The following is a 25,835-nucleotide window of genomic DNA, read 5'->3' as shown; positions in this document are numbered from 1 at the left end:
GGGGAGGGAGGGGGGGGGGGGGAGAGAGAGAGAGAGAGAGAGAGAGAGAGAGAGAGAGAGAGAGAGAGAGAGAGAATGTGTGTGTACTCTTACCAGAAATAGAGAACAAGTTCGAAAGCTAGTGGTAATTGTTTTCTATTGTACGTTTCAGTGTGCCACGCACCAAATCTCTATAGGTAAGTGCTTGTCTTTCCCTTATTTTACATAAGAACAAACATTTTTCACCCACTTCTGGGTCTTACTGGCTAGTTGCAACTAAGTAGTAATTATGACTCTAGAATAAGAGCAGAAATGTTACAGGTGTCCACCAATAAGGAGACCTGAATGGGGCTTCTTACCACAGGCATTATGCAATTAAAATTACTGAAAAAACGGCCACAATTGAAATATTACTCTTTGGGCGGTCTTAAGCTCACTATGCAGACAAGTACGAGATTCTTTCCACTGGAGTTTAAAACATACAGTAAAATGAGACTTTAATTATACCGCATATTACTTTATCAGATGGTTACAACGTAAGGCAGTTACTAAATTTAGCCAATATTTTACTGGAAATAATGAAATGAAATATTTGCAAAATAATTACATTTATGATGTTTTATCTTTCTTTAGTACTACAAAACTCTTTAAATTCTGATCAAGTGAATGTGTGAAAACTAAATTATATAAACTTCAAAAAATCTGATCCCTGTTAATAAATAGCTCAATAACTAAATCCAGTTAATTTCTTACAACAAGGCACTCTTCCCCTGTCATGTATAATAAATCCACTTTCTAGTAATTTCTTTACCCATAGAAACTTCAAACAAGACTTACCACTAGCAGCACTAGGAGCAACAACAGGACCAACAGCATTCGACAGTCTTGTAAGCAGCTCATTACACAGTCCATGCTCTGCAAGAGGAGCTGGATCGACACCACGACGTGTGAATCTATCAGCTAGTGACGCAAAACAGCGTAAGGCACCATCAGCAACCTGTAAGGAACACAACCCAACAAATATAAGTAAAGCGAACAGTGAAATGAATTATAATTATTAAGCTGTACATTTTTAAACTAACTGCCCATAATACATGAGAAAGAGTTACTAAAGAGCCTACAAATTGCTGGGTAAGCCACAAAAATTTGAAAATGTGATGAGTAACAGTACCAACATTTATTATGTTCTACCATTTAAGTTCCTCACAGAGTAGTTTAAAAATGGTTTCCACACCATACAAATTTACATCACAGCAGCTGTGGACTGAGATGCCAACATGAAGGAAAAACAATATTAAAGAAGGATGAACACAAAAAGCTTAGAAACCTACCTCACGAAGCTTAGAAACGTCGAGAAATACACGGGTGCGGAACATGGTCTGATAAAATAGCACATGATAAAACTGGAAACATGATAACCTAAACACATGCATTAACTTCAGTTGGGCGAGTCAGCAGAAAATACACACACACTAAAAATAAATGTAGCTGTCAACCATTGAAAGATGTGATGGTACTCCAAATACATGCTGAACATTAAGTTCTGAAAATGAGAAAACTTTTACAAATCCGAAGTTAACAGAACTGGTAGTACGATGGTTTCCACTTCCCAATAACAATGACCAACAGGAAACTGGTCACGAAGACTGACTACAGCCGAGAGAGCTGTGCGCTGACCACAGGCCCTTCCATATCCTCATCCAGTGATGCTTAAGGGGTGAGGATTACACAGCAGCCGGTCGGTACCATTGAGCCTTCAAGGCTTGTTCGGACAAGTGACTCCAGCACATGCTGCACACTTATCCCAAACGGCATTGCTGCTCGAGGATGTGGAGAAAAGGCGTTCCAAAGTCGGATGAACAACAGTGTGGTGTGCAGGTAATTCAGAGCTGTGAAGACCTTTCATGCCTGACCATGAGGAGCTTTCTGCTGGATGGTGAGTGACAGTTCCCCAGTCTCAGCACAGAGACTGGCAACAAGACCGGACCAGCCAAATCCCCTTGTGGTGGATAGCATCAATAACCTTCACGGAAGAAGGCCTTGCTGACCGATAGACTGTGCATCCATAGTGTAGCCATGAATGCATAAAACCCCTATAAACTGGACCAAATATGCCATGTCTGCTCCCCAAGAAATGTGTATAAGGCACTTTATGATATTCAGTGCCTTCTGGATTCTGGCTCTCTTGTCTCTCAGGTGTCGTAACTACAACAGTTTGGAGTAAAAAAATGAGCCCCACAAATCTTATTGAGCCTTAAAATGTAGAATGGGTATCCCTCATATGCAAGTCTGGTAAATTAAAAATATGGTGAGAATTATTAAACTGATCACAAACAATTTTTTCTGCAGAAAAGTGGAAACCTGTCTGTGTAGCCCACGTCTAATCTCAGCAGTGTAAGTTACAACTGATGTGTCATTATTGCAACACTGGACAAGGAACAGAAAACAGCAAAACTGTCCACATACAAGGAGCACTGTACGAGACTCTTCACCACAGACACGATACTGGTTATGGCTGCAGCAAACAGGATAATTAAAACACTGCCCTGAGGAACACCATTCTCCTGCTAAAAATGACCGCACAGCACATCAACTTGGGACCTCAACAGGGCTTAGACATGAAGGATCGTATGGAGATGGGGAGTGGCCACAAAAGCCCCAATGATGGAGTTGCATGAGGATACTGTGTCCCCAAGTATTATAGACACCTTACTGATATCAAAGAATACACAGAGACCGTGATGTTTATGTAGGAAAGCCTGCTGAACAATCGCCTCTAGTAAGGTCAGGTTGTCAACAGTAGACAGAAATCTCTGAAATCCACACTGAGAGCAGCTAAGAAGTTGCCTGGTCTCTAATCAGACAAGATGATGGTTAATCATTCACTCCAGGGTCTTTTCAGCACAACTAGTTGATGTGACACACTAATAACTACTGGGACATGTGTGGTCCTTTCCTGGTTTGCAGAGAGGTAGCAGAATTGCTTCTCTCCACACCCTGGTTGCAGTATCATGAGTGTCAGACAGTCAATTCCAACTCACACTTGGAGAAAAGATAGTTGTAGGAGTCAAAATTGTGGGAGATGAAATCTAACTTTGTCTCAGTCGCAGGGTAGTGGCAAAATGCCGAATCCTGGCTGGCATTGGCTGTAGTTGCTGCAGAATGCTCTGCTATTGTCTCAGCAATGTCTATGGGTGTGGTTTGGAGATACTCCCGTTTCAACACTGCTGCTATTGGTAAATAACAGTGTTTACTGGAAATCCTCCAGATGGCTTCCCATTCTTTTGGAGAGAAGTGGAACAGTTGATAGAATCCAGGAAAAACTGGCATGACCTTTTCTTACTCTCCTCAATTAAGCATCAAGCCTTGGCTCTTGTGACTTGGAAAACTGTGAGGTTGTCTGCTGTTGGACAGCATTTAAGAGCAGCACACCTGTCCCAGATTGCTGAACGGCACTCATCAGTCACCAAGGTACAGGCTGCCTCCTAATATGACCCAAATATTTTGGGAAGGATAAGTTAGCAGCATGATGGATCACTCGCTTAATGGGGTCCACTCATTCCTGAATGTTATTGCAGTGGCCAAACACAACCAGCTGGCTAAACGGCATCCACTCAGCCCTGGTGACCATCCATTTCGCTATCTCCTGTGCAAATAATCTTCCTTCCAGTAGTTGGATCCACATGGGAACTGTTCATTGGAATGAAGATCAGTTGCTTCCCACTGTGCTGAGTCTACAAAGACTGGAGAGCAGAAAGAGGTTGATTTGAGAATGAACTAGCAGCAATAGAGAAATAAGTGGAACTGCCTTTTTTGAGGATGTACAGCTCCTGAAACACTGTGAGGTTCTCCAAGATTCGACCTCTGGGCAAGTATAGTTCGAGCCACATACTGCATTATGGGCACTGAAATCATTCAGTAGGAGGAATGTGTGGGGGAGTTGTACAACCAGGCCTTGAGAGAACCTCAAGAGTCTATGGCATCCTGCTGAGGTAAGTACAGGGAGCAGATAGTGATCTGACTCATATGAACAGCAACTGCTACTGCTTGTAGGTCAGTAACCAAGGACGAGTGGGGCTTGAGACCAATCACCTTTCAATTCCTCCTGGGGAATGCCTACCAGATCTCTACATGACAACATCTTTGCTGTAGTTCAAGGTGCTGTGGAGCTCCATTTCTATGGCATATTCCTAGGGCTTAAGCTTTCCAGAAGCTTGTCATTTGTTGGGAATTACAGGGTGTATACGCAGACAAGGAGAAAAAATTCCAGGATTTTTCCCTGATCTCCCGGTTAAAAATACATTTTCTCCCGAGTGAAAATACGCTTGTGCTATGTTAAGTGACAGTATACCTTCCCTCGGAACTGTAAAACTGATCCTTTGATAGGATATGGTTTTATACAGCAGTGTAGAATTTCCCGGCACTTCAGAAAATGATACTCAGGGGGAAATAACACGTTTTGGAAAGATCTTTGATGTGCAGCAACATGTATGCTGCATATTTTCCTCCATATGAGTCCTGAACCCATTCATGTTCCACCATAGTAAGGAAGCCATTTATCATGAGGATTACACTTTCACCCTGTCTTTCTGCTGGGGTGGGGAGACAGCAAAGGGTGGAGGGTCAACAATGGGGCAAGGTGGTTGCTCTGGGCTGACTTTGAATTCCATTCGCTCTGACGCAGAAGCAGAACTGTCATGTCGAATGACACTGAAATTGTATGACAGTCTACCAGCTGTTTTCGCCTGTGCTGGAAGGCTCCCATTGGCTTTCTTGGCCTCTGAGGGCTTTGTGGGAACCACTACAGCAGCAGTAGAGACAGTGTTGAGTTTTTTTTAACCAGACTCTGCCTTTGGAGATACCGGGAGCTCTGCAATTGTGGCTTTATCTGATGTTCTTGGGAGAGCTATGGGCTCTGAACCAACTGCAACTTGACACAAGCACTGACAAATGCAGGTACTAGTGCTGACTTCAGTAACCTCCTTTTGTGTAGAAGCACTGGTTGTCTGAATAGACTTTTTAAGAGCCAAAGCAAAAGACGTAGTGAATGTGGGAGGCTGCATGGCCTTATACATCGTATTGGCCTCATCATGTGAAATGCATTTCAATGTTTTAATCTCTAGGTCTTTCTTTCTTCAAGGAAAAACTGCAGTCCAGGACAGGAGCAACCAACTCCATCATCATGGGCAGCCTTGCCATATTTACCAAAAGTAGTTTCTCCCTTACATCCTGAGATGGTGTGCCCAAAGTACTGGCATTTAAAACAACACACTTGGTTGGGGAAATAGGGCCATACACTTCAGCGAAGGAAAATGGTTCAAATGGCTCTGAGCACTATGGGACTCAACATCTTAGGTCATAAGTCCCCTAGAACTTAGAACTACTTAAACCTAACTAACTTAAGGACACCACACACACCCATGCCCGAGGCAGGATTCGAACCTGCGACCGCAGCAGTCCCGCGGTTCCGGACTGCAGCGCCAGAACCGCTAGACCACCGCGGCCGGCCCAGCGAAGGAAACTTACCTCGATATGTTCTGGGAGTTTCGTGCTATTCAAGGTAAGAATGAAGGAGTCAGAGTTTACTAGATCTCCATCCACCCTTTTCAATGTATTTTGCACATCCACAATTCCCTCTTGAAACCAATCACCTTTCAATTCCTCCTTGGGAATGCCTACAAGATCTCTACATGACACAACATCTTTGCTGTAGTTCAAGGTGCTGTGGAGCTCCGTTTCTATGGCATATTCCTAGGGCTTTAGCTTTCCAGAAGCTTGTCATATGATGGAAATTACAGGGTGTTTACGCGGACAAGGAGAAAAAATTCCAGGATTTTTCCCTGATCTCCCGGTTGAAAATACATTTTCTCCCGGGTGAAAATACGCTTTTGCCATGTTAAGTGACAGTATACTTTCCCTCGGAACTGTAAAACTTATCCTCTGATAGGATGTGGTTTTATACAGCAGCGTAGAATTTCCCGGCACTTTAGAAAATGATTCTCAGGGGGAAAAAACACATTTCGGAAAGATCTTTGATGTGCAGCAATGTGTACGCTGCATGTTTTCATATTACGAAAGTATAAATTTGATTTCCACCAACAGGAGAAGTTAATGGTTTAAATTAATATACATAGTGTTGCTACAAGAAAAGCAAAGCTTTCACATATAGTATTTGTCTCTAAGATTAATAAGCTACAAGAGAAGCTAATCTTTCACTTATAATTTTGATCTGTTTAGCGCATGTTACGCTTTAAGATACATCACACAAATAGGCCAGCAAAATTTTTAATACAGACATAAATCTCTGCTCTTCTGGGCTCGAAATTCTTCTAAATGGCTCATCATCAAAGAGGTGATTTAGAGACCAAACACACTGTGATTTAAGAAATTAATCATACATTCTCGCACATAGTTCATCTTGCGTAAAAGGAAATTTACTTTGAAAATAACACATTCCGAACAACAATTCGCAATATTTTCCCGTGACCTGTTAGAAATAGATTCATTTCAGCAGTTGTCAGAGAGCGCCAATAAGAGGCGTCACCACGCTTGCACAGCTACGGTGATGTAAGAAGCCCGTATGTTCGTACGATCTTACATTATGTCATAAAAGAAACACGACATCAGAGGATACTCCAAGAGCATCAGAATTTTGTGAACCTACTACAAGCAACAAGTTTTACATTAGGAAATAGTTTCACATTTCATTCATACGCTCCAGTTTCTCATGCACGAGACCGAAAAGTAGTAGAATGAAATTTTTGTATAAATTTGGAATCTTTATATTCTACCATAATTTGTGTGATGTGCCCGTTTCTTCTCCTTCCTCGTTCTAACCAACGGTATTGTGATCACTAATTCTGTAACTATTTCTACCACTGTCACTCTCTGGTTAACTTCACTAACCCTGCCACAATCACCAGTTTAGTTATCCAGCAGTTATTCTCCAATTAGGCATTATTACCTGTTCGTACAATGCATTTTCCGCGCTACTCCCAGAGTGGAACTTAGGCGGCTGCTAGCCAGGGACTACAATTGTCCCTGAATCATGTAGCAATCTGGCCAAAAAAATTCTATCAAAATTTCACTTTCTTGGATATACAGAGAAGATAATACGTCATTTTCTTACCTGATAGTCTGAATCTATGGATTTCGCTAGTAATTATAACAACATTGAACATTCACAAACCGAATCAACCACATAAACAAGCAGCACTTGGCATTCACCTGTTCGGCTTTATACCGCTCAGCTCATCTAGCCCCGTCCCATTCTGTCTGCAGAAAAGTTTATTTCTAGATCTGACAAGGATTCCCCTGGCAGAGACATCGCGTACACTATGCACGCATTCAAAAATCAACTTATGATTCATTCAGAAATCAACTTAGAATGTGTTCAAAAACCACCAGGGGTGCGTTTCAAAATCATATGAATAATCGATAGACCGACTTGCGCAGGATGCTAGTTGCTTTGTGAAACAAGGTTTTTTTTTTCTCTCTCAAGAATATGAATTTTCCCCCTCCCCCCGAAATTGCCGCCCGGTTCAGATACCCCGGTTTGCCCTCACTTCCCACTAGATCCGGACCTGCCGTACACATGTGAATCTGGCAGTTTGGGCGCGCCAGTAAAATTTTCTGGGTACCATGTGGCTGGTTGCTGCCGCTTACACAGCCGACAGCCACATTTCTGTAGCCAGAAGCGGGAAACAGTACTACTCAAATGCGACTCAACTGCGCATGTGCATGAGCCCACTCACAACTGATTAAATGAGTCTAATGTAAACAGTTGTGACGTCACGCTCATCGAAGGCAATTTGTTGTTATGAAGCATTGCATAGTCTTCCGAAAGCCTTTGACACATTTTGCTGTTGGCAGACGTTTGTACGAGCACTGTGTTATTTTATATATGGCGCATTTCCTTTGAAATTTTATTTTCATTTTTTCTCTCATTCATGTTTAAATGCTGCAGTATTATTCTGCAGTAGCGGGATACAGTAATATCCTTTGTTAGCGTAATGGTTCTTACCAGTCAAAATTACAAAAATTGAACTTTTTTCCCCAGTTTTCTCCCGGATGAAAAAATTCTCAGGTTTTTCCCGGATCTCCCGAATCGTATACACCTTTGAATTAGTGGTTTCAACCAACAGTTTGCTGTTATGCAATCGGTTTATGGATTTCACTGTACTTGTGATGCCCTCTAAAACCTTCTTGTGTACAAAATGGCGAAAGCTTCTCAAAGCTGCCCTCTTTCCATTTAAAAATCAAAACACATTCTGACCAGCAGCATGGGTTCAGATACTATTTAATGAAAAATTCTGTGTAACCCCTGAGCCTGAAGGACTGGCTAACTGAGCCCTCTCATTTGATTGGGTGGTAGTACCTAATAGTGGCCACCCTCTCCGCAGGGAGGAAAAAGATACAATTTCGAGGATTCCATTTCAGCCCCACGAGCAGCTAGGGAAATGAAAGTCCACCTAAACAGAGCATTGTATGCCTAGGTAAGCCTTATGCAGCTGAGGTGCAACAGGATCCCCAGACGTTGCACTCTAATGACTGTTCCACCTCAACTACCATGCATCTCATCGGCATGCAGCGCGCCTTGAGATTGAAGGGATTTTTAGAGATTTTTAACCTCCTCATGATCCAGGCAGTCAAGCCAAGGTTGCTGTTCCCTACGGTACATGATGTACCACCACCTCGGCGCACGATGGTCGCTGAAGCATGCCCAGAGCTTATGGTGACAGAGGACTGGTGTCACTTACCAGTCCTCAGCTCAGGAACCTCAGGGTCACCAAGTTCAAACCCGGAAAATGAATGTTGGGCCCCAGAGACATTGGATACTTCTAAACATGCCATCAAAAACATTTTGCCAAAGCTTGTGTTGTGCATGCCATGTGGGACATTGCATAGTGCACAACAATGCCATTGCTTAATTTCCTGCGCCTCTTTTTCTTTACTGTTGCGAAGCAATGTCAATGTTGCACAGTACGAATTGGCATTTATAACTGTACCCTTTGACAAACTTTGTGTACATGACTTCTTCAAAGGCGAACAAAACGGTGGCTATGATCTGCTCAGCTGATGGCACAATTTCACATTTCTTCCACACAGGCAAGGTCGTGTGCCTCTGTTACACAAACACTCTGTTGCAAGTGTGAAATTATGACTAGTACTGGTATGTGATACTCTTTGCATTGCACTGTATGGTGACTTGTTGGGTATGTATGTATGTATGTATGTATGTATGTATGTAGGTAGGTGTAGAGGGACCCATCTCTTATTGCCCATAATGATGTAGCTTAAGAAATCAGGAAAACAACGCCTTCCACAGAGGAATGTTTACGACAATCCAAGGACACCGTAAATCTTGCACATTTGAGTGGAGGTTTTTTTTTTTTTTTTTTTTTTTTGTGGTTTTAGGGCGCACAACTTCAATGGTCATTAGCGCCCTGACTACTCTAAAAATGCACCGCGAGCCACAAGTTGACAACAACAACTAAAAGGAAAAACACAATAAAAGACAGACTGACAGGCATAGGATTAAAAAACTTCATCAAATGTCCTTAGCGAGGTGTGTCAAATTGATAAAACAAAGAACACGAGCAGCTGCTCGTGGGTCATCCGCTAAAATGTCATCGAAAGTATTAGGCAGGTTAAGATCGAGGCGCAGTTGGTTAAGATCGGGACAGGACATTAAAATGTGTCTAACCGTCAGCAAGTGCCCACATGGGCAGAACGGCGCCGGCGCAGCCGTCAGCAGATGGCGATGGCTGAACCGGCAGTGTCCAATCCTTAACCTTGCTAAAACGACCTCCTCCCGCCGAGAAGGGCGTGAGGAGGACGTCCAAGCCACGGGAAGAGGTTTTAAGGCCCGAAGCTTGTTGTCGGTAAGTGCAGCCCAATCGGCATGCCACAGCGACACAACGCGCCGACAAATGACCCTGCTAAAATCGGACGAAGGGACACAACAAGAAGCTGTCCGAGGCTGGAGGACCGCAGCCTTGGCCGCGGCATCTGCAGCTTCGTTCCCAGGGATACCGACATGGCCAGGAACCCACATAAAGCTAACCGGCGGACCGACGTCCACCAGCCGCTGAAGAGAGCGTTGGATCCGGTGTACGAAAGGGTGAACCGGGTACGGATCACTGAGGCTCTGGATGGCGCTCAGGGAATCTGAGCAGATGACATAAGCAGAATGTCGGTGGCGGCAGATGTAAAGAACAGCCTGGTAGAGGGCAAAGAGCTCAGCTGTGAAGACCGAACAATGGTCATGGAGCCGGTATTGGAAACTTTGTGCCCCGACTATAAAGGAACACCCGACCCCGTCATTGGTCTTAGAGCCATCTGTATAAATGAAAGTCATGGTGATGAACTTCGAACGAAGTTCCAAAAAACGGGAGTGGTAGACCGAACTGGGGGTGACCTCTTTTGGGAGCGAGCTGAGGTCAAGGTGAACGCGGACCTGAGCCTGGAGCCAAGGTGGCATGTGGCTCTCGCCCACTCGAAAGGTTGCAGGGAGTGAAAAATTAAGGTGTTGAAGGAGGCGACGAAAGCGAACTCCAGGGGGTAGCAGGGCAGAGACATACAACCTATATTGACGGTCAAGAGAGTCGTCAAAAAAGGAACGATAAGACGGATGGTCGGGCATTGACAGTAGCCGACAGGCATACCGACAAAGCAGTATATCGCGCAGGTAAGTGAGTGGCAATTCGCCAGCGTCAGCATGAAGACTCTCTACGGGACTGGTATAAAATGCTCCGATCGCAAGTCGTAAACCCCGATGTTGTATGGAGTTGAGGCGGCGTAAGATGGATGGCCGTGCAGAGGAGTAGACGAAGCTCCCATAATCCAGCTTGGAGCGGACGATCGACCGATATAGACGAAGTAGGACGGTTCGATCCGCTCCCCACGACATACCACTGAGAACACGGAGGACATTTAAAGAACGGGTACAACGGGCGGCCAAATATGACACATGTGGAGACCAGCTAAGTTTCCTGTCAAAGGTAAGGCCTAAAAATTTGGTTGTCTCCACGATTGGGAGAGCAACGGGACCAAGTCGTAAGGACGGTGGGAGAAACTCTTTGTAGCGCCAGAAGTTAATACAGACCGTCTTCTCGGCAGAAAAACGGAAGCCATTGGCGACACTCCAGGAGTAAAGACGGTCAAGAGAACGCTGAAGACAGCGCTCCAGGACACGTGTACGCTGCGCGCTGCAATAGATGGTAAAATCGTCCACAAAAAGAGAGCCTGATACATCAGCTGGGAGGCAATCCATTATTGGATTGATCGCGATGGCGAAGAGAGCGACGCTCAAAACTGAGCCCTGTGGCACCCCATTCTCCTGGCGAAAGGTGTCGGACAGGACAGAACCCACACGTACCCTGAACTGTCGATCCATTAAAAAGGAACGAATAAAAAGAGGGAGGCGACCGCGAAGGCCCCATGTATGCATGGTGCGGAGAATGCCCGCCCTCCAACAGGTGTCGTAAGCCTTCTCTAAATCAAAGAACACAGCCGCGGTCGGGCGCTTCCGCAAGAAGTTATTCATAATGAAGGTCGACAAGGTAACCAGATGGTCAACAGCAGAGCGGCGCCTACGAAATCCACATTGGACATTGGTAAGTAGGCGTCGAGACTCAAGCAGCCAAACCAATCGAGAGTTAACCATTCGCTCCATCACTTTACAGACACAGCTGGTAAGTGAGATAGGTCGATAACTGGAAGGCAAGTGCTTGTCCTTCCCCGGCTTAGGAATCGGGACAACAATAGACTCGCGCCAGCATGCGGGAACATGTCCCTCAATCCAGATGCGATCGTATGTACGAAGAAGAAAACCTTTACCCGCAGGAGAAAGGTTCTTCAGCATCTGAATATGAATAGAATCAGGCCCTGGAGCGGAGGACCGTGATCGGCCAAGTGCGGTTTCGAGTTCCCGCATGGTGAATGGGGCATTATAACTTTCACAATTCGAGGAGCAAAAGTCAGGTGGCCTAGCCTCCTCTGCCTGTTTGCGGGGGAGGAAGGCAGGGTGGTAATGAGCGGAGCTCGAAACCTCGGCGAAAAAGCGGCCGAAGGCATTGGAGACAGCCTCAGGGGCCACAAGGACTTCATTCGCGACCTTCAAGCCAGAAACTGGGGAGTGGACCTTAGTGCCAGATAGCCGGCGCAGGCTACCCCAGACAACAGAAGAAGGAGTAAAACTGTTGAAGGTGCTTGTGAAAGCAGCCCAGCTGGCTTTCTTGCTTTCGTTAATAATACGACGACACTGAGCACGTAATCGTTTATAATGAATACAATTCGCCACTGTAGGGTGGCGTTTAAAGGTGCGTAAAGCACGTCGACGAGCACGTAAAGCGTCTCGACATGCTGCGGTCCACCAGGGGACCGGTACGCGACGTGGAGAAGAAGTAGGGTGAGGGATGGAATATTCAGCAGCAGCGAGAATGACTTCCGTGAGGTGTGCGACCTGACGATCGCAGCTTGTGAAGGTTTGATCCTGAAAGGTCGCCCTGGAAGAGAAGAGCCCCCAGTCTGCCTTGGAGATGGTCCAATTAGAGGAGCACGGAGAGGGGGTATGCTGCAGGAGATGGATAACACACGGGAAGTGGTCGCTCGAATAAGTATCAGCAAGTGCATACCACTCAAACCGGCGTGCAAGTTGGGGAGTACATATAGAGAGGTCTAAATGGGAATAGGTATGAGATGTGTCCGAAAGAAAAGTAGGGGCGCCAGTATTAAGGCAGACAAGATTGAGCTGGTTGAAAAGGTCTGCTAACAAGGAGCCCCTCGGGCAGGAGGCCGGAGAACCCCAAAGGGGATGGTGGGCATTGAAGTCTCCAGTTATCAAAAACTGGTGCAGGTAGCTGAGCAATAAGTTGCATCATGTCTGCCCTGGTAACGGCAGATGACGATGGAGCGTAAACGGTACAAAAGGAAAACGTAAAAGTGGGGAGAGTAATGCGGATGGCGACTGCCTGCAGGCCGGTGTGCAACGTGATGGGATCGTAGTAAATATCATCCCGGACCAGCAACATAACCCCTCCATGAGCTGGGATTCCTACCATAGGGGGTAGGTCAAAACGCACAGAGGTGTAGTGTGCCAAGGCAATGTGATCGCATGGGCGTAGCTTCGTTTCCTGGAGGGCTACGACGAGCGGACGATGCAAGCGGAGCAGCAACTTCAAGTCCTCTCGGTTGGAGCGAATGCTGCGAATATTCCAGTGAATAAGTGCCATCGTAAGAAAAGGAAGATGAGAGAAGGGGTCACCTCGAAGGCCGCTTAGGGCCTGGCTTCGAGCGAGCACTGCCGCCGCTATCAATAGGCGGACAGTCATCGTCCATTGGGTCTATAGGGTCATCGGCCATCTCGGGAGGATGGCCGGGAGGGGGAGCTTCCTCCGCCGGTGAACGGCCAGATGTACGGCTACCGGCGATGCGGCCAGGCGAAACGGATGACGGCCTGGGGCGGCAACCGCTGGGTGGCGCAGGAGAAGAGATGCGCCGTGGCGGAGAAGGAGAACTGTGCTTCCTATGCGTCTTTTTGGAAGGACGTTTGGTGGAAGTACCAGTCGAAGGCTGGGAGGTCGAGGGACGGAGGAAGTCTGCACGGGATGGTTCCTTCTTGAAGGACCGTGCATCTGACTTCGGGGTCTTCGACTTAGCAGAAGCTGAGGAAGTGGCTGGTGTCTGTGGTGTGATGGGAGGAAGAGGAGACGTCGACCGCGCGATCTTAGCACTGGCCGAACGGACGACCGTGGTGCTGAAGGTCAGATCGCATGTCTGGGTTGCGACCTCCCGGGTAGTCCGAGGAGAGGCGAGGACAGTACTATATTTCCCCGCTGGGAGCAGCGTGGGCTTCCTACTAGCCAATAGCTTGCGAGCAGCCGAGGTGGACACTTTCTCTTTGACACGAATTTCTTGGATGCAATGTTCGTCCTTATAGACAGGACAGTCGCGGGAGGATGCGGCATGGTCACCCTGACAGTTCACACAATGAGGAGACGGAGGTGGACAGTCACCCTCATGGGCATCCCTGCCACAAGTGACACATTTAGCCGCATTGGAACAAGACTGTCGAGTGTGATTGAAACGCTGACACTGGTAGCAGCGCGTAGGTGTCGGGACATAGGGGCGAACAGAAATAACCTCGTAGCCCGCCTTGATGCGCGATGGCAGCTTAACACTATCGAAGGTCAAGAAGAGTGTCCGGGTCGGTACAAGGTCGTTGTTGACCTTTTTCATGACCCGATGGACAGCCGTCACGCCCTGCTCAGCGAGGAAAGATTGAAGCTCCTCGTCAGTCAATCCGTCGAGGGAGCTAGTATACACTACACCACGAGACGAATTCAAAGTTCGGTGGGCCTCCACCCGGACAGGGAACGTGTACAGGAGGGTGGCCCGAAGCAGTTTTTGTGCCTGAAAGGCACTCTCAGTTTCGAGTAATAAGGTGCCGTTACGCAACCTGGTACAAGATTTGACAGATCCGGCTATGGCATCAACGCCCTTCTGAATAACAAAAGGGTTGACAGAGGAAAAATCCTTTCCGTCCTCAGTGCGAGAAACTACGAGGAACTGTGGGGCAGGCGGTAGTACTTTTGTCACTGTTGGCTGGTCACGTTTCCGTTTTTGGGTCGAAGTCGAAAGCGATGGAGTAGCATCCATTGCGGAGGAATCCCCCATGATTGCCAGCGTCTCCGATGGCGCGCTCCTTCCTTGTGGGGACCCTCTCAGAGGGCACTCCCGCCTTAGGTGAATGTTTACACCTCAGGTCACACCTCCCGAGAAACAGACGGAGGGACCAATCGGCATGGTCAGAAGGTATCAGCTCAGGCAATCACCCCTCCCCGGGCCTGGCCTTTACCAGGGGGTACGCGCGTGCCTTACATGTCTACCCAGGGCGGGGACTTACGCGTTACCCCGTCACCGGCTACGCGTGCGAACGCGTGGGTCGGCCTTCAGACACGCACAGGGAGGAAGGAAGAAGAGGAAAAAGAAGAGAGAGAGGGAGAAAGAGGACAGACTGTCCCAAACGCCGAGGCGGAGACCAGAGAAGGCAAGGAGAAGAAGGCAATGAGAAGGCAAGGAGAAAAGGGCAATGAGAAGGCAAGGAGAAAAAGGCAATGAGAAGGCAAGGAGAAAAAGGCAATGAGAAGGCAAGGAGAAAAAGGCAATGAGAAGGCAAGAGGAAAAAGGCAATGAGAAGGCAAGGAGAAGTCAAGGGAAAGAGTAAGGAAGACAGTGAGGTGGAGAAGAGCAAAGAAAGGAACCAACAAAAGTAAGGAAGAAACGAGAAGTGAGAAACCAAAAAGACCAAGATTATAAGTCGTGAAACCGTCCGTCTCCGGACGCAGGCGCTAACTACCCCCGTGAGGGGGATGGACTCCTTTTAGTCGCCTCTTACGACAGGCAGGAATACCTCGGGCCTATTCTAATCCCCGGACCCGCAGGGGGGTGAGTGGAGGTGACAGTGTTTGCAAAACCTAATGTGAGCACAATGTCTGATACTGCAGACAGTCTCATTCTCAGATAGCGAAAAGAGCACTGCCTATTGAGATGTGCATCTGCTGAGTATGTCCAGGATAGTCATTCCACAACTGCTGTGAATCAGTTCCTCGACTGCTTGGACACAGTCATCTGGAGTCACTGCCAATGGCCTTCCTTCCCAGTCAGCATCACCCATGTCTAAACAATCTCAGTCAAATCGTTGACACCACTTGATTAATGCTGGGCACAACATTGCATCTTACTCACATACTCCCAGAATTTCACAGTGAGACTGTGTGCAAATTAGGCATTTTCCCCCACAAGAATCATATTGTCCCCCTTACACTTCGGAATAAAGTTCCAGCTGCCATAGCATTTCATTCACATACTGCGATACACCTGTTATCCGTATTGCAGCAGAACTGTGTCTGCAGGAAATCTGGAACATGTCCTCTCTTATGAGAATGCACCACTTTCGTTGCACAATTCTCTTAGAGAGGAACATCACGCCAAACTTAGTTTATGAAGTATGTACATATTTATCATCTGGAGACATACCTTTAAGTAACACAATAACAAATAATTAAAAGTAGAAATCACTGTTACCAGGCATGGGAATTATATCTTCACTTTTCTGGAAGAAAAGATAGATTAGTTGGGGAAGGTTGGAGGGAAGTTCAGATCACCCAAACTATAAATTGTAAGTGATTCACCTGTTGTAAGGAGGAAGAGAAGCAAAGATGAAGCAGAAGGAATCACTGTAGGAGTCTGAGGATAGTACATTGTTAAGAGCACTGTGCCAGCTTCAGCTCAAATAAGACAGACAGGGCAGAGTGAAAAGTAAATATGAATTAGCAGAAAAAAAGAAGATGGAAAGTAGAAAGAATAATCCAGTTAAGGAAAGTACAAAGGGAATAAGGATTGGGAGACAGAAATTTTATCTCTTGAAAGTAAGTTTGATTGTGTGTATCGCTAGATAATTTCTTGCATTTTCTACAAGATGCTGAGCAATACAGCCGATGATAAACCAGTTTCAAAGTGCATATGGACTTACTGTGGATACAATGAAATATTTTTCTAACAATAGTGTCCACAAATGGTTAACAGGCACTCAATACCAGTGTACTCACGTGACTGTCCTCATGCTTGAGGAGAGTGGATAGAGCCTCTACGCAACTGGGCAGGCTGGCATCTTGTGGTTCCATCTTCGTACAGAGCCGAGATACCACAGCCATTGCTGAATGCAGTGTATCCTTGTGTACACGCCATCCATTATCCCGAATGAATGACAGTACACAACTGAGGCCACCAGCTTCAAAGACTGCACCTGCCTCTCTAGTACATATCAGCTCCAAAACCTAAGGAAAAACATTCACACTTTAAAAGAATTTCTACCACCACCACCACCACCACCACCACCACCACCACAACAACAACAAAAGGTTTATTCCAAGAATTACTTTGCGGACACAGAGCTTCTCCTGGTACACACAAGACTGGGTCCTTAACATCTACCATAGCAGCTCTGTGGATAAAGGGCTCTCTATGATCAAGTAAACAAAACAAGGATCACTCATATGACATATGTAAGTGGGTCCATGAACTGTATTTCTGCACCTTGCTATGCCCTTGAGCCCACAAGTACGCCATCCTGAACATCGTATGTGTGCTTTCGTAACCCAGTTTCAGGAACTTCATGTCAATGATTCCATTTATGTTACACATGTTTCACCGAAGACTGAGCTTGACGATGAAATGATGATTAGCACATGATAATTTACACACTCATCTTATTTAACAGAAAGGTCACTGAACATATTGGCAATAACATAAAGTGTTTATAACTTTTTTAAGGAAGGAATACATAGTGGAGTACAAAGATTCTGCTTCTGTAGGTGTGAAATTCTACCAGATGTACACAAAAAAATGCGAATTTAACAGAGTAGGTAAGACTTTTGTATTAGATGGCTATGGAGTATTATACAAATAACTTATTGATACAGATTTATTTAAAATATTGTAATGAATCTTGAAAACCACTTGAAGAAATACCGTATTTACTCGAATCTAAGCCGCACTATTTTTCCGGTTTTTGTAACCCAAAAAACCGCCTGCAGCTTAGAATCGAGTGCAAAGTAATCTGGAGTTCTGAAAAATGTTGGTAGGTGCTGCCACAACTAACTTCTGCCGACGAATATATGTAGCGCTACGCAGGCATGCTTTGCAGGTACAAAGATAAATACTGGTGCCAAAACCTCTGCTACAGTAAATAAATTTAAAAAAAGAAAAAGGTGGAAGACGAGCTTTTTTCTCCACCCCGATTTTCGACCACTGCATTTTCATACATTATCCAACGAAGTAAATACAAATTCCGTATTGTTCATCTTCGAATGTAGCAGCATTTCAATGTACTACGAAAACTGTTGGGGATGTTTGTTAATATGGCCAACTCTACGTTCTTAATTTTTTCGTAGCTGTGAGAAGAGATGGTTACTAGTAGAAACTTTTATGAATTTTGAATCACATGCAGTATTCTCTTCACCATAAGAATAATAAGAATATAAACATTTTGCCATGTAATCTTTCGTGTTTGCTGCTATCTCATTTAAATCCTGTCTGCCAAATAAACTATGAAACTAGAGTGAGACAACAGCAAACGCAGAAGAATATATATATATCATGTCATGTTTATATTCGTATTATTCTTATGCCTAATAGTGATAGTGAGAAATGAAGCACGGCAATTCACTAGATTTTTAAATCTATGATAACTCTAATTTCTGTGCAGAATGTAATGTAGTAAAGAGGCGTCTGCAAAGATTTTCAAACGGAGAAAATTTTTCGCTAAACTCTCATTCAGAACATCTATCATACGCAATCTATTATTTGGTTCTTGTTGATCATTATCAAAGAAAGCAGCAGTGTGAGTAACAACAAATAGCAGTCTCTTGCCATTGTTTCGCTAATAAGACTATTCCTCTTTTTTTTTTAATTGTAAGCGGTGGTAGCGCGCACAAAAGCAAGCCATGCTGAGAGCGGCGACAGGTCGTAAACACTCGTTATCAGAATGCGACAAACAATGCATGACACAGTACAGCAATGCATTTTCAGCTTAGAGTGACGTAAACACCTATAACAAAGAGAACGGCACTTATCTGATCAAAGAAAAATAAGCAATCAATTCAAACCAGACGAAGTACATGAAAAAGGAAGGGTACCCGTATAAATACGGACGGAGCACCTGACGCATAGCAATGGCTACCTGGTAAAGCTTAACTGCTAAGCTTACAACTCGAACCAAACTACTGTAGCTGTATCATCATTCATTTGACCTAAATTATGTTTCATATTACAATGGACCAACTTTGTTTTGATTTGGAGATGCGGCCTAAAACTTTTCTCTCCCCTTGAATTTCGAGTCTCAAATTTCAGGTGCGGCTTAGATTCGGGAAATTTTTTTTTTCCTTGATTTCGAGTCTCATTTTTCAAGTGTGGCTTAGATTCGAGTAAATGCGGTACTACTTTTGCAACTCTGTTATGATAAAAGCATTTAAAAACTCTTACCACTCAGACTTAACTGTTATCCATCCCATTGTCTATATACAAGCCATAAAAGAAAACCCAGCATACAAAATTTTAGTATGTTTGGAGGAGATAAAAGAAAACTTTACTGCCGCATGAATATTGTTTTACAGATGATGCTGAAAATTTGCATTACTACAGAACTGCCATCCGTCTGCTAGCAACTGTCTGGCACCCTCAAAACAATTAGGTGTTTCATGACTAATGGCTGCAACTTTAGGCAAATGGACAACCAGCTCTTCAGTGTGTAAAAGCATCATAAACCACTGTTCCTTCTACAAGTATGACGACACCTACTACATGGGAAAACTACAAGGGTGGAAGGTGTAAAAGGAGAGGGGGGGGGGGGGCAGTGTTAAGGCACCCCTTTAGAGGCACTGAAATGCATTTTTCATAATGAGAGCCCAAAACTGATGGTATATATTTCATTTGCTTCTGAAACTTACACTATGCTGTCATCATACACAGACAAAAACACACACCATTTAGTTAGCTTTGACTACAAAAGCAAAAACACCTATGTGTAAGACTGATTTCATCCAGCAAGTACTTTCCTTTCCCCTTCTCGATCAGTACAAAAATAATTTCAGTGTGGAAAGAAAATAATCACCTTGACACACTGCTCTGCAAGATCCTTACTCGTTCGAGAGGCAGGCTCTGCCACGACAAGGTGGGAGCAAATTGCACGTACTGCCCCTTCCATGGCAACGATGCGCCGAGTGCATTCTGCTGAGACATCCAGGTAATATGTTATTGCACGGGCTGTCACCTCCAGAACATTGTCTGGAGCACACTCATCTAAGAATATGCGACATAGTGCCGGGAGGAACGTGCGTGGTGGGCAGCTGTAAGTAGAAAAAAAAGTCATAAAACCACATTTTGACAAGGTGTATATGTCACAATCCCATAAAGACTAATCTGGAAGACTGTGTGCTCAAATATATACAATGGGTCATGTCATACAATAACTGCTTAATAAACATAAAAATAGTTGTATCATTTATACTAGGAGTAGACCCAATTACAGACTAATTTCACACCAGTGAGTTTGATGAATGTCTTAAAATGCTACAGGAATTAATGATAGTATAACTATTTACATCAACAGAAATTGACTGCTGTGCCTGTATGAACAACACATTCCTACAAGTTATGAGATGTGTTCAAAAAGTCAGATGACTTTATATTTTTATGAAAAGTATTTATTTACTAATCAATATTCAAGTAGTCCCCTTCAAAGTAATCCCCCTCAGAAACAATACACTTGTGCCAACACTTCTTCCAATCCTCAAAGCACTTCTCATAATCACTTTTCGGTACAGCCTCTAGTACTTCTGGCAATACAGTTTTTATTTCCTCAATCGCTGAAAATCTTCATCCTTTCACAGGTCTCTTCAGTTTTGAGAACAGGAAAAATTTGCAGGGGTCAAATCCAGTGAATATGGTGGTTGAAGCACAATTGTCATGTTTTTAGCCAAAAATCTCTCAAGCAACAATGAATGAGCAGGTGCATTGTCATGATGCAAAAGCCTTGAATTGTTTTCCACAATTTCGGACTTTTTTGCTTATTGCTTCTCACAAACGGCACATAACGTCAAGGTAATACTCCTTATTGACTGTACGACCTTGACGTAAAAATTCATGGTGCACTATGCCACAGTAATTTAAAAACATTGAGCAAATCTTTGACATTTGATCGAACTTAGCGTGCTTTTCTCGGACTTGGCTCTCCGGGATGCCTCCACTGGGACAATTGGGCTCTGGTTTTGACATCATAACCACAAATCCATGTTGTCACCAGTTATGATCTTTTTGAACAAATCAGAATCATTATTGACGTCATTCAACAGCTCCTGAGCGATACTCATGCGATGGTTCTTCTGATCAAAATTGAAAAGTTCTGGAACAAACTTTGCTGACACGCATCTCATTTCCAAAAGATCCGACAAAATTGCATGATGTGAGCTGACCAATATGCCAACACCCTCAACAACTTCTCTTATGGTAATTCGACGATTTTTCCAAAACAATTAGCTTCACAGATTCCCTATCATCATCTGTTGTTGATGCGCTGGGGCCTCCAGAGCAAGGCTCATCATTGGCATCTTCTCTGCCATTTTGGAAGATACACCACTTGTAATTTTTTTAAATTTACTTCAAGCAGAATCACCACATGCCACTGTCAATATTTCAAGTATTTTAGAGCACTTGAGTCCATTTATCACACAAAATTTGATGCAAATTCTTTGCTCCATTTATTGTAAAAATCGAAAATCGCCGAGCACACTAAAACATATCTAACCTTTCTATCTGTCAAACAAGCAAAGTATGCTATAGACTTCAAACTGAACGTATATTTGAATGTACGTTGACTGCACAATTTGAAAAGCCACCTTACTTTTTGAACAGCCCTCGAACTGTCAATAGCACAGCACGTCTTCGTTAACACACTCGGTAGAATGTTTTGTTCTCTTGATGCAGCAACCTGGGATAAAATTTGAACCTTTGGGCAAATGTGCTTAGCATATCCATAGGAAGCAAACAACTATGACAAAAAATCCATACCTTACTTTTATGTTATGTATGCCTAGGATCGACCAGCTTACATTAACATGAACAAAATGATATGGTAGCAATATAGATATGAGGGTTTGCATCTAGCATTAAAGGAGACCAACACAGGGGAGATGATTCACAATACACAGTCTTGTGTTTGCAGAAGCAGACAACTACATAATTTCTGGCAGGAGTGAGTGGAGGAAAGCATATCCTTCAGGAATCACACATGTCAATTTCTTCCACCTCCATACAAGGTAGAAAATGTGAGAAAGTGAACTTGAAATTTGTTACTGGCTATAAATTGGGAACACACAATGCACTTTAATAGTTGTTTGTTTTTCCTCCAAAGATTTTAGTTTCAAGCCTTCAGATTTACCCAGTTTCATGCAACAGATGCTGACTAGAATAGTGTGAATACTCACTGAAAAATTCACAGTTCACCAATGTAACCTGCATATCAGAATAAGCCTTCATAACAATGGATCACACATACCAAGAGGAACAGTTTTGTTATGGTTGGTTCTTGCAAGGGTCGCAATAATTTTGAGGAAATGTTGTATACACTAGGTGCATTGTTTTGACTTAGGCCAATCGGTCTGATGTCAAATTCTTCTCACAGTATTGTATTCTCCGTCTCATCTTCATCTACTTCCTCTTCCCTTTCCATAAAACTGGAACAGTTGTGCTGCTATAAGCCAGTGGCATTTCTTGAAAATTGAAATCCTATTGAAGAAACAAAGTTAAATGCATCTTCCGTCTGTCAACAATTGTCAGAGCCCTTCCACGTGGAAAAAAATCTGTGTGAGAAGGTCTAGTGTCAATATAAGATTCCTTGTAGCTGCAGGAATTCCTACACTGGACTAATTTGTCACACCGTGAAAGACAGATCATCTAACATCGATGACACACATGCCTGAATCAGCCAGAGAAATCTGCAGTACAGGGCACAATATGGACTACAACAATACCAAAGTTCTCTCACCGACATCTTTGTATCACAGTGGAAATTTGCAGTTTTATAAACCTGTTGAACAGAGAGACAGGGTATCAACACAGTGTATCACAGGATCCAACACTGGAAATATTACAGCATCCACAAAGGAAAACTTTGGCTCATACAAGACATGATGATATTGTGGCAACATTAATATTTGGATGAAAATAGCAAGGATGGTCATATGACAGTGTGGACGTGTGTATTGGCATGAGGCTCCAAACGGAGGGTGCTGGGGCAGCGACAGCAGCATAAAGACTAAGCTAAGACCTTTGTCAGTGCACCAAAGCTCTCGGTTCGAGAACTGACAGGGGCATCACTGTAATGTAATCCATATCTTTACTATCCAAATTTTCCTTCCACATAGCTGTTTCTTTCAGAAGGTTGAAATTTTCTCTGACAGTTGCTGAATGTCAGTCTCATTGCCTTGATGGGATACACTCAATGAATTGAGTTTTCAAACATGTCAGAAAGATATGCCAGCTTCAAAACTAAGTCACTGATACATACTTGTCAGAACTCAAACATTTCTCATTAATAAGGTAAGGGTAAAGTTCATTCCTGAGTTCATACATCAACTTCAAGACTTCCCACGCAAAAGCCAGCAACAGTTCCTGTAATAAGTTAGGGAAATGTTCTCAGCTCCCATGTCGATGCACATATGCTAAAAGCATATGACTAACATTTAATGAAGTTTATCACTTTGATCACCCATTTAAGAACCTCATGAAGTACAGGGCTAATGTTTTTTGTTGGCAATTCCTCTCAGTAAATACAACAGTGTGTCTGAATAGCATGAGGAACCTCTTTACAGATAAGAGTTTGCAATGCAGTGTAACAGCCAGCCGTACTACGAACCTACAGGGTGTTTCAAAAATGACCAGTATATTTGAAACGGCAATAAAAACTAAACGAGCAGCGATAGAAATACACCGTTTGTTGCAATATGCTTGGGACAACAGTACATTTTCAGGCAAACTTTCGAAATTACAGTAGTTACAATTTTCAACAACAGATGGCGCTGCGGTCTGGGAAACTCTATAGTACGATATTTTCCACATATCCACCATGCGTAGCAATAATATGGCGTAGTCTCTGAATGAAATTACCCGAAACCTTTGACAACGTGTCTGGCGGAATGGCTTCACATGCAGATGAGATTTACTGCTTCAGCTGTTCAATTGTTTCTGGATTCTGGCGGTACACCTGGTCTTTCAAGTGTCCCCACAGAAAGAAGTCACAGGGGTTCATGTCTGGCGAATAGGGAGGCCAATCCACGCCGCCTCCTGTATGTTTCGGATAGCCCAAAGCAATCACACGATCATTGAAATATTCATTCAGGAAATTAAAGACGTCGGCCGTGCGATGTGACCGGGCACCATCTTGCATAAACCACAAGGTGTTCGCAGTGTCGTCTAAGGCAGTTTGTACCGCCACAAATTCACAAAGAATGTCCAGATAGCGTGATGCAGTAATTGTTTCGGATCTGAAAATTGGGCCAATGATTCCTTTGGAAGAAATGGCAGCCCAGACCAGTACTTTTTGAGGATGCAGGGACGATGGGACTGCAACATGGGGCTTTTCGGTTCCCCATATGCGCCAGTTCTGTTTATTGATGAAGCCGTCCAGGTAAAAATAAGCTTCGTCAGTAAACCAAATGCTGCCCACATGCGTATCGCCATCATCAATCCTGTGCACTATATCGTTAGCGAATGTGTCTCGTGCAGCAATGGTAGCGGCGCTGAGGGGTTGCCGCGTTTGAATTTTGTATGGATAGAGGTGTAAACTCTGGCGCATGAGACGATACGTGGACGTTGGCGTCATTTGGACCGCAGCTGCAACACGGCGAACGGAAACCCGAGGCCGCTGTTGGATCACCTGCTGCACTAGCTGCGCGTTTGCCCTCTGTGGTTGCCGTACGCGGTCGCCCTACCTTTCCAGCACGTTCATCCGTCACGTTCCCAGTCCGTTGAAATTTTAAAACAGATCCTTTATTGTATCGCTTTTCGGTCCTTTGGTTACATTAAACCTCCGTTGAAAACTTCGTCTTGTTGCAACAACACTGTGTTCTAGGCGGTGGAATTCCAACACCAGAAAAATCCTCTGTTCTAAGGAATAAACCATGTTGTCTACAGCACACTTGCACGTTGTGAACAGCACACGCTTACAGCAGAAAGACGACGTACAGAATGGCGCACCCACAGACTGCATTGTCTTCTATATCTTTCACATCACTTGCAGCGCCATCTGTTGTTGAAAATTGTAACTACTGTAATTTCGAAAGTTTGTCCGCCTGAAAATGTACTGTTGTCCCAAGCATATTGCAACAAACGGTGTATTTCTATCGCTGCTCGTTTAGTTTTTATTGCCGTTTCAAATATACCGGTCATTTTTGAAACACCCTGTACCAATAAAGAGTGCAGTATCTTGAAGGGGTCTGTTGTTTTGTTCCATGTGTTAGTTTCCTGGAGAAAAGATTATTTTAATCAATTCTTCTGTCATGTATAAACCACATGTAACAAATTAAGAGTTGCATAACTGGCTGTCTGTAGCTTCACCAAACTGCATAACTAATTAATCATTACCTTTGAGTTTTTCACCCAACTGATCATTCACGGTATCAACCAAATCAAGTATCCAACAACTATTAATGTTGTGTACAAAGACACATTTGAAAGTTTCTTGGCAACTGATTTACCTAATCCTAACAGATACCACGTCAAGAGCAGGTTTTCCACTATGGTGAGATATTTCATGCTGTTTGCAACGTGGCGGGCAACTTCATTAGATGAAAGAAGAGTCTTTGTAGGAATCATAACTTGTTTAGTGAACGTTTATTTTGTTACGACATTTCTTTTAACTTGCGGGGAAACACATTTTCGTAGTTTGTTTATCAAAATTTCGAACAGTAGCACATGTAAAACCAAAATTCAAGTAATTGTTGTCACACTTCCTAAATTTTTGTATATTGTGTGTTTGGAACTGCACAATACATTTGAAGTATTACAATCTGTATTTACAGTTAAAAATGTTTCTGTGGTGATAGAGAAAAACAAATAGAATAGATACAAAGAACAGTTAAAAGTAATCGGTATTCAACAAAACTAACATACTGACAGTTACTGCTATCTTTATGCTGGCATAGTAACAACACTCACTTGTCAGCCCACTTGATATCCCTACTAACTCACTTTATGCAGGAAGCAAATTATACAACTATCACAGAAGCCACAATTTT

At 43.9% G+C, this 25,835-nt stretch overlaps 1 protein-coding gene across 6 annotated transcripts in view; it reads right to left on the bottom strand.

Moving 5' to 3' along the window:
- Window positions 1–25,835, bottom strand: part of LOC126091990 (E3 ubiquitin-protein ligase HECTD1) — a 349,712-nt gene that overhangs the window by 304,650 nt on the left and 19,227 nt on the right. For all 6 annotated transcript variants that reach the window (XM_049907362.1, XM_049907358.1, XM_049907357.1 and 3 more), the window contains exons 4-6: window positions 19,655–19,889; window positions 16,593–16,820; window positions 817–976 (exon numbers count right to left, since the gene is read on the bottom strand). In XM_049907362.1, the coding sequence (XP_049763319.1) occupies window positions 817–976; window positions 16,593–16,820; window positions 19,655–19,889 (623 nt within the window). The remainder of the gene's footprint in view (window positions 1–816; window positions 977–16,592; window positions 16,821–19,654; window positions 19,890–25,835) is intronic.

This window comes from Schistocerca cancellata, chromosome 7, assembly GCF_023864275.1.
Source record: "Schistocerca cancellata isolate TAMUIC-IGC-003103 chromosome 7, iqSchCanc2.1, whole genome shotgun sequence".
NCBI classification, from domain to species: Eukaryota; Metazoa; Arthropoda; class Insecta; order Orthoptera; family Acrididae; genus Schistocerca; species Schistocerca cancellata.
The sequence above is the reverse complement of the archived record's forward strand: the minus strand, read 5'-3'. Positions and strand labels throughout refer to the sequence as shown.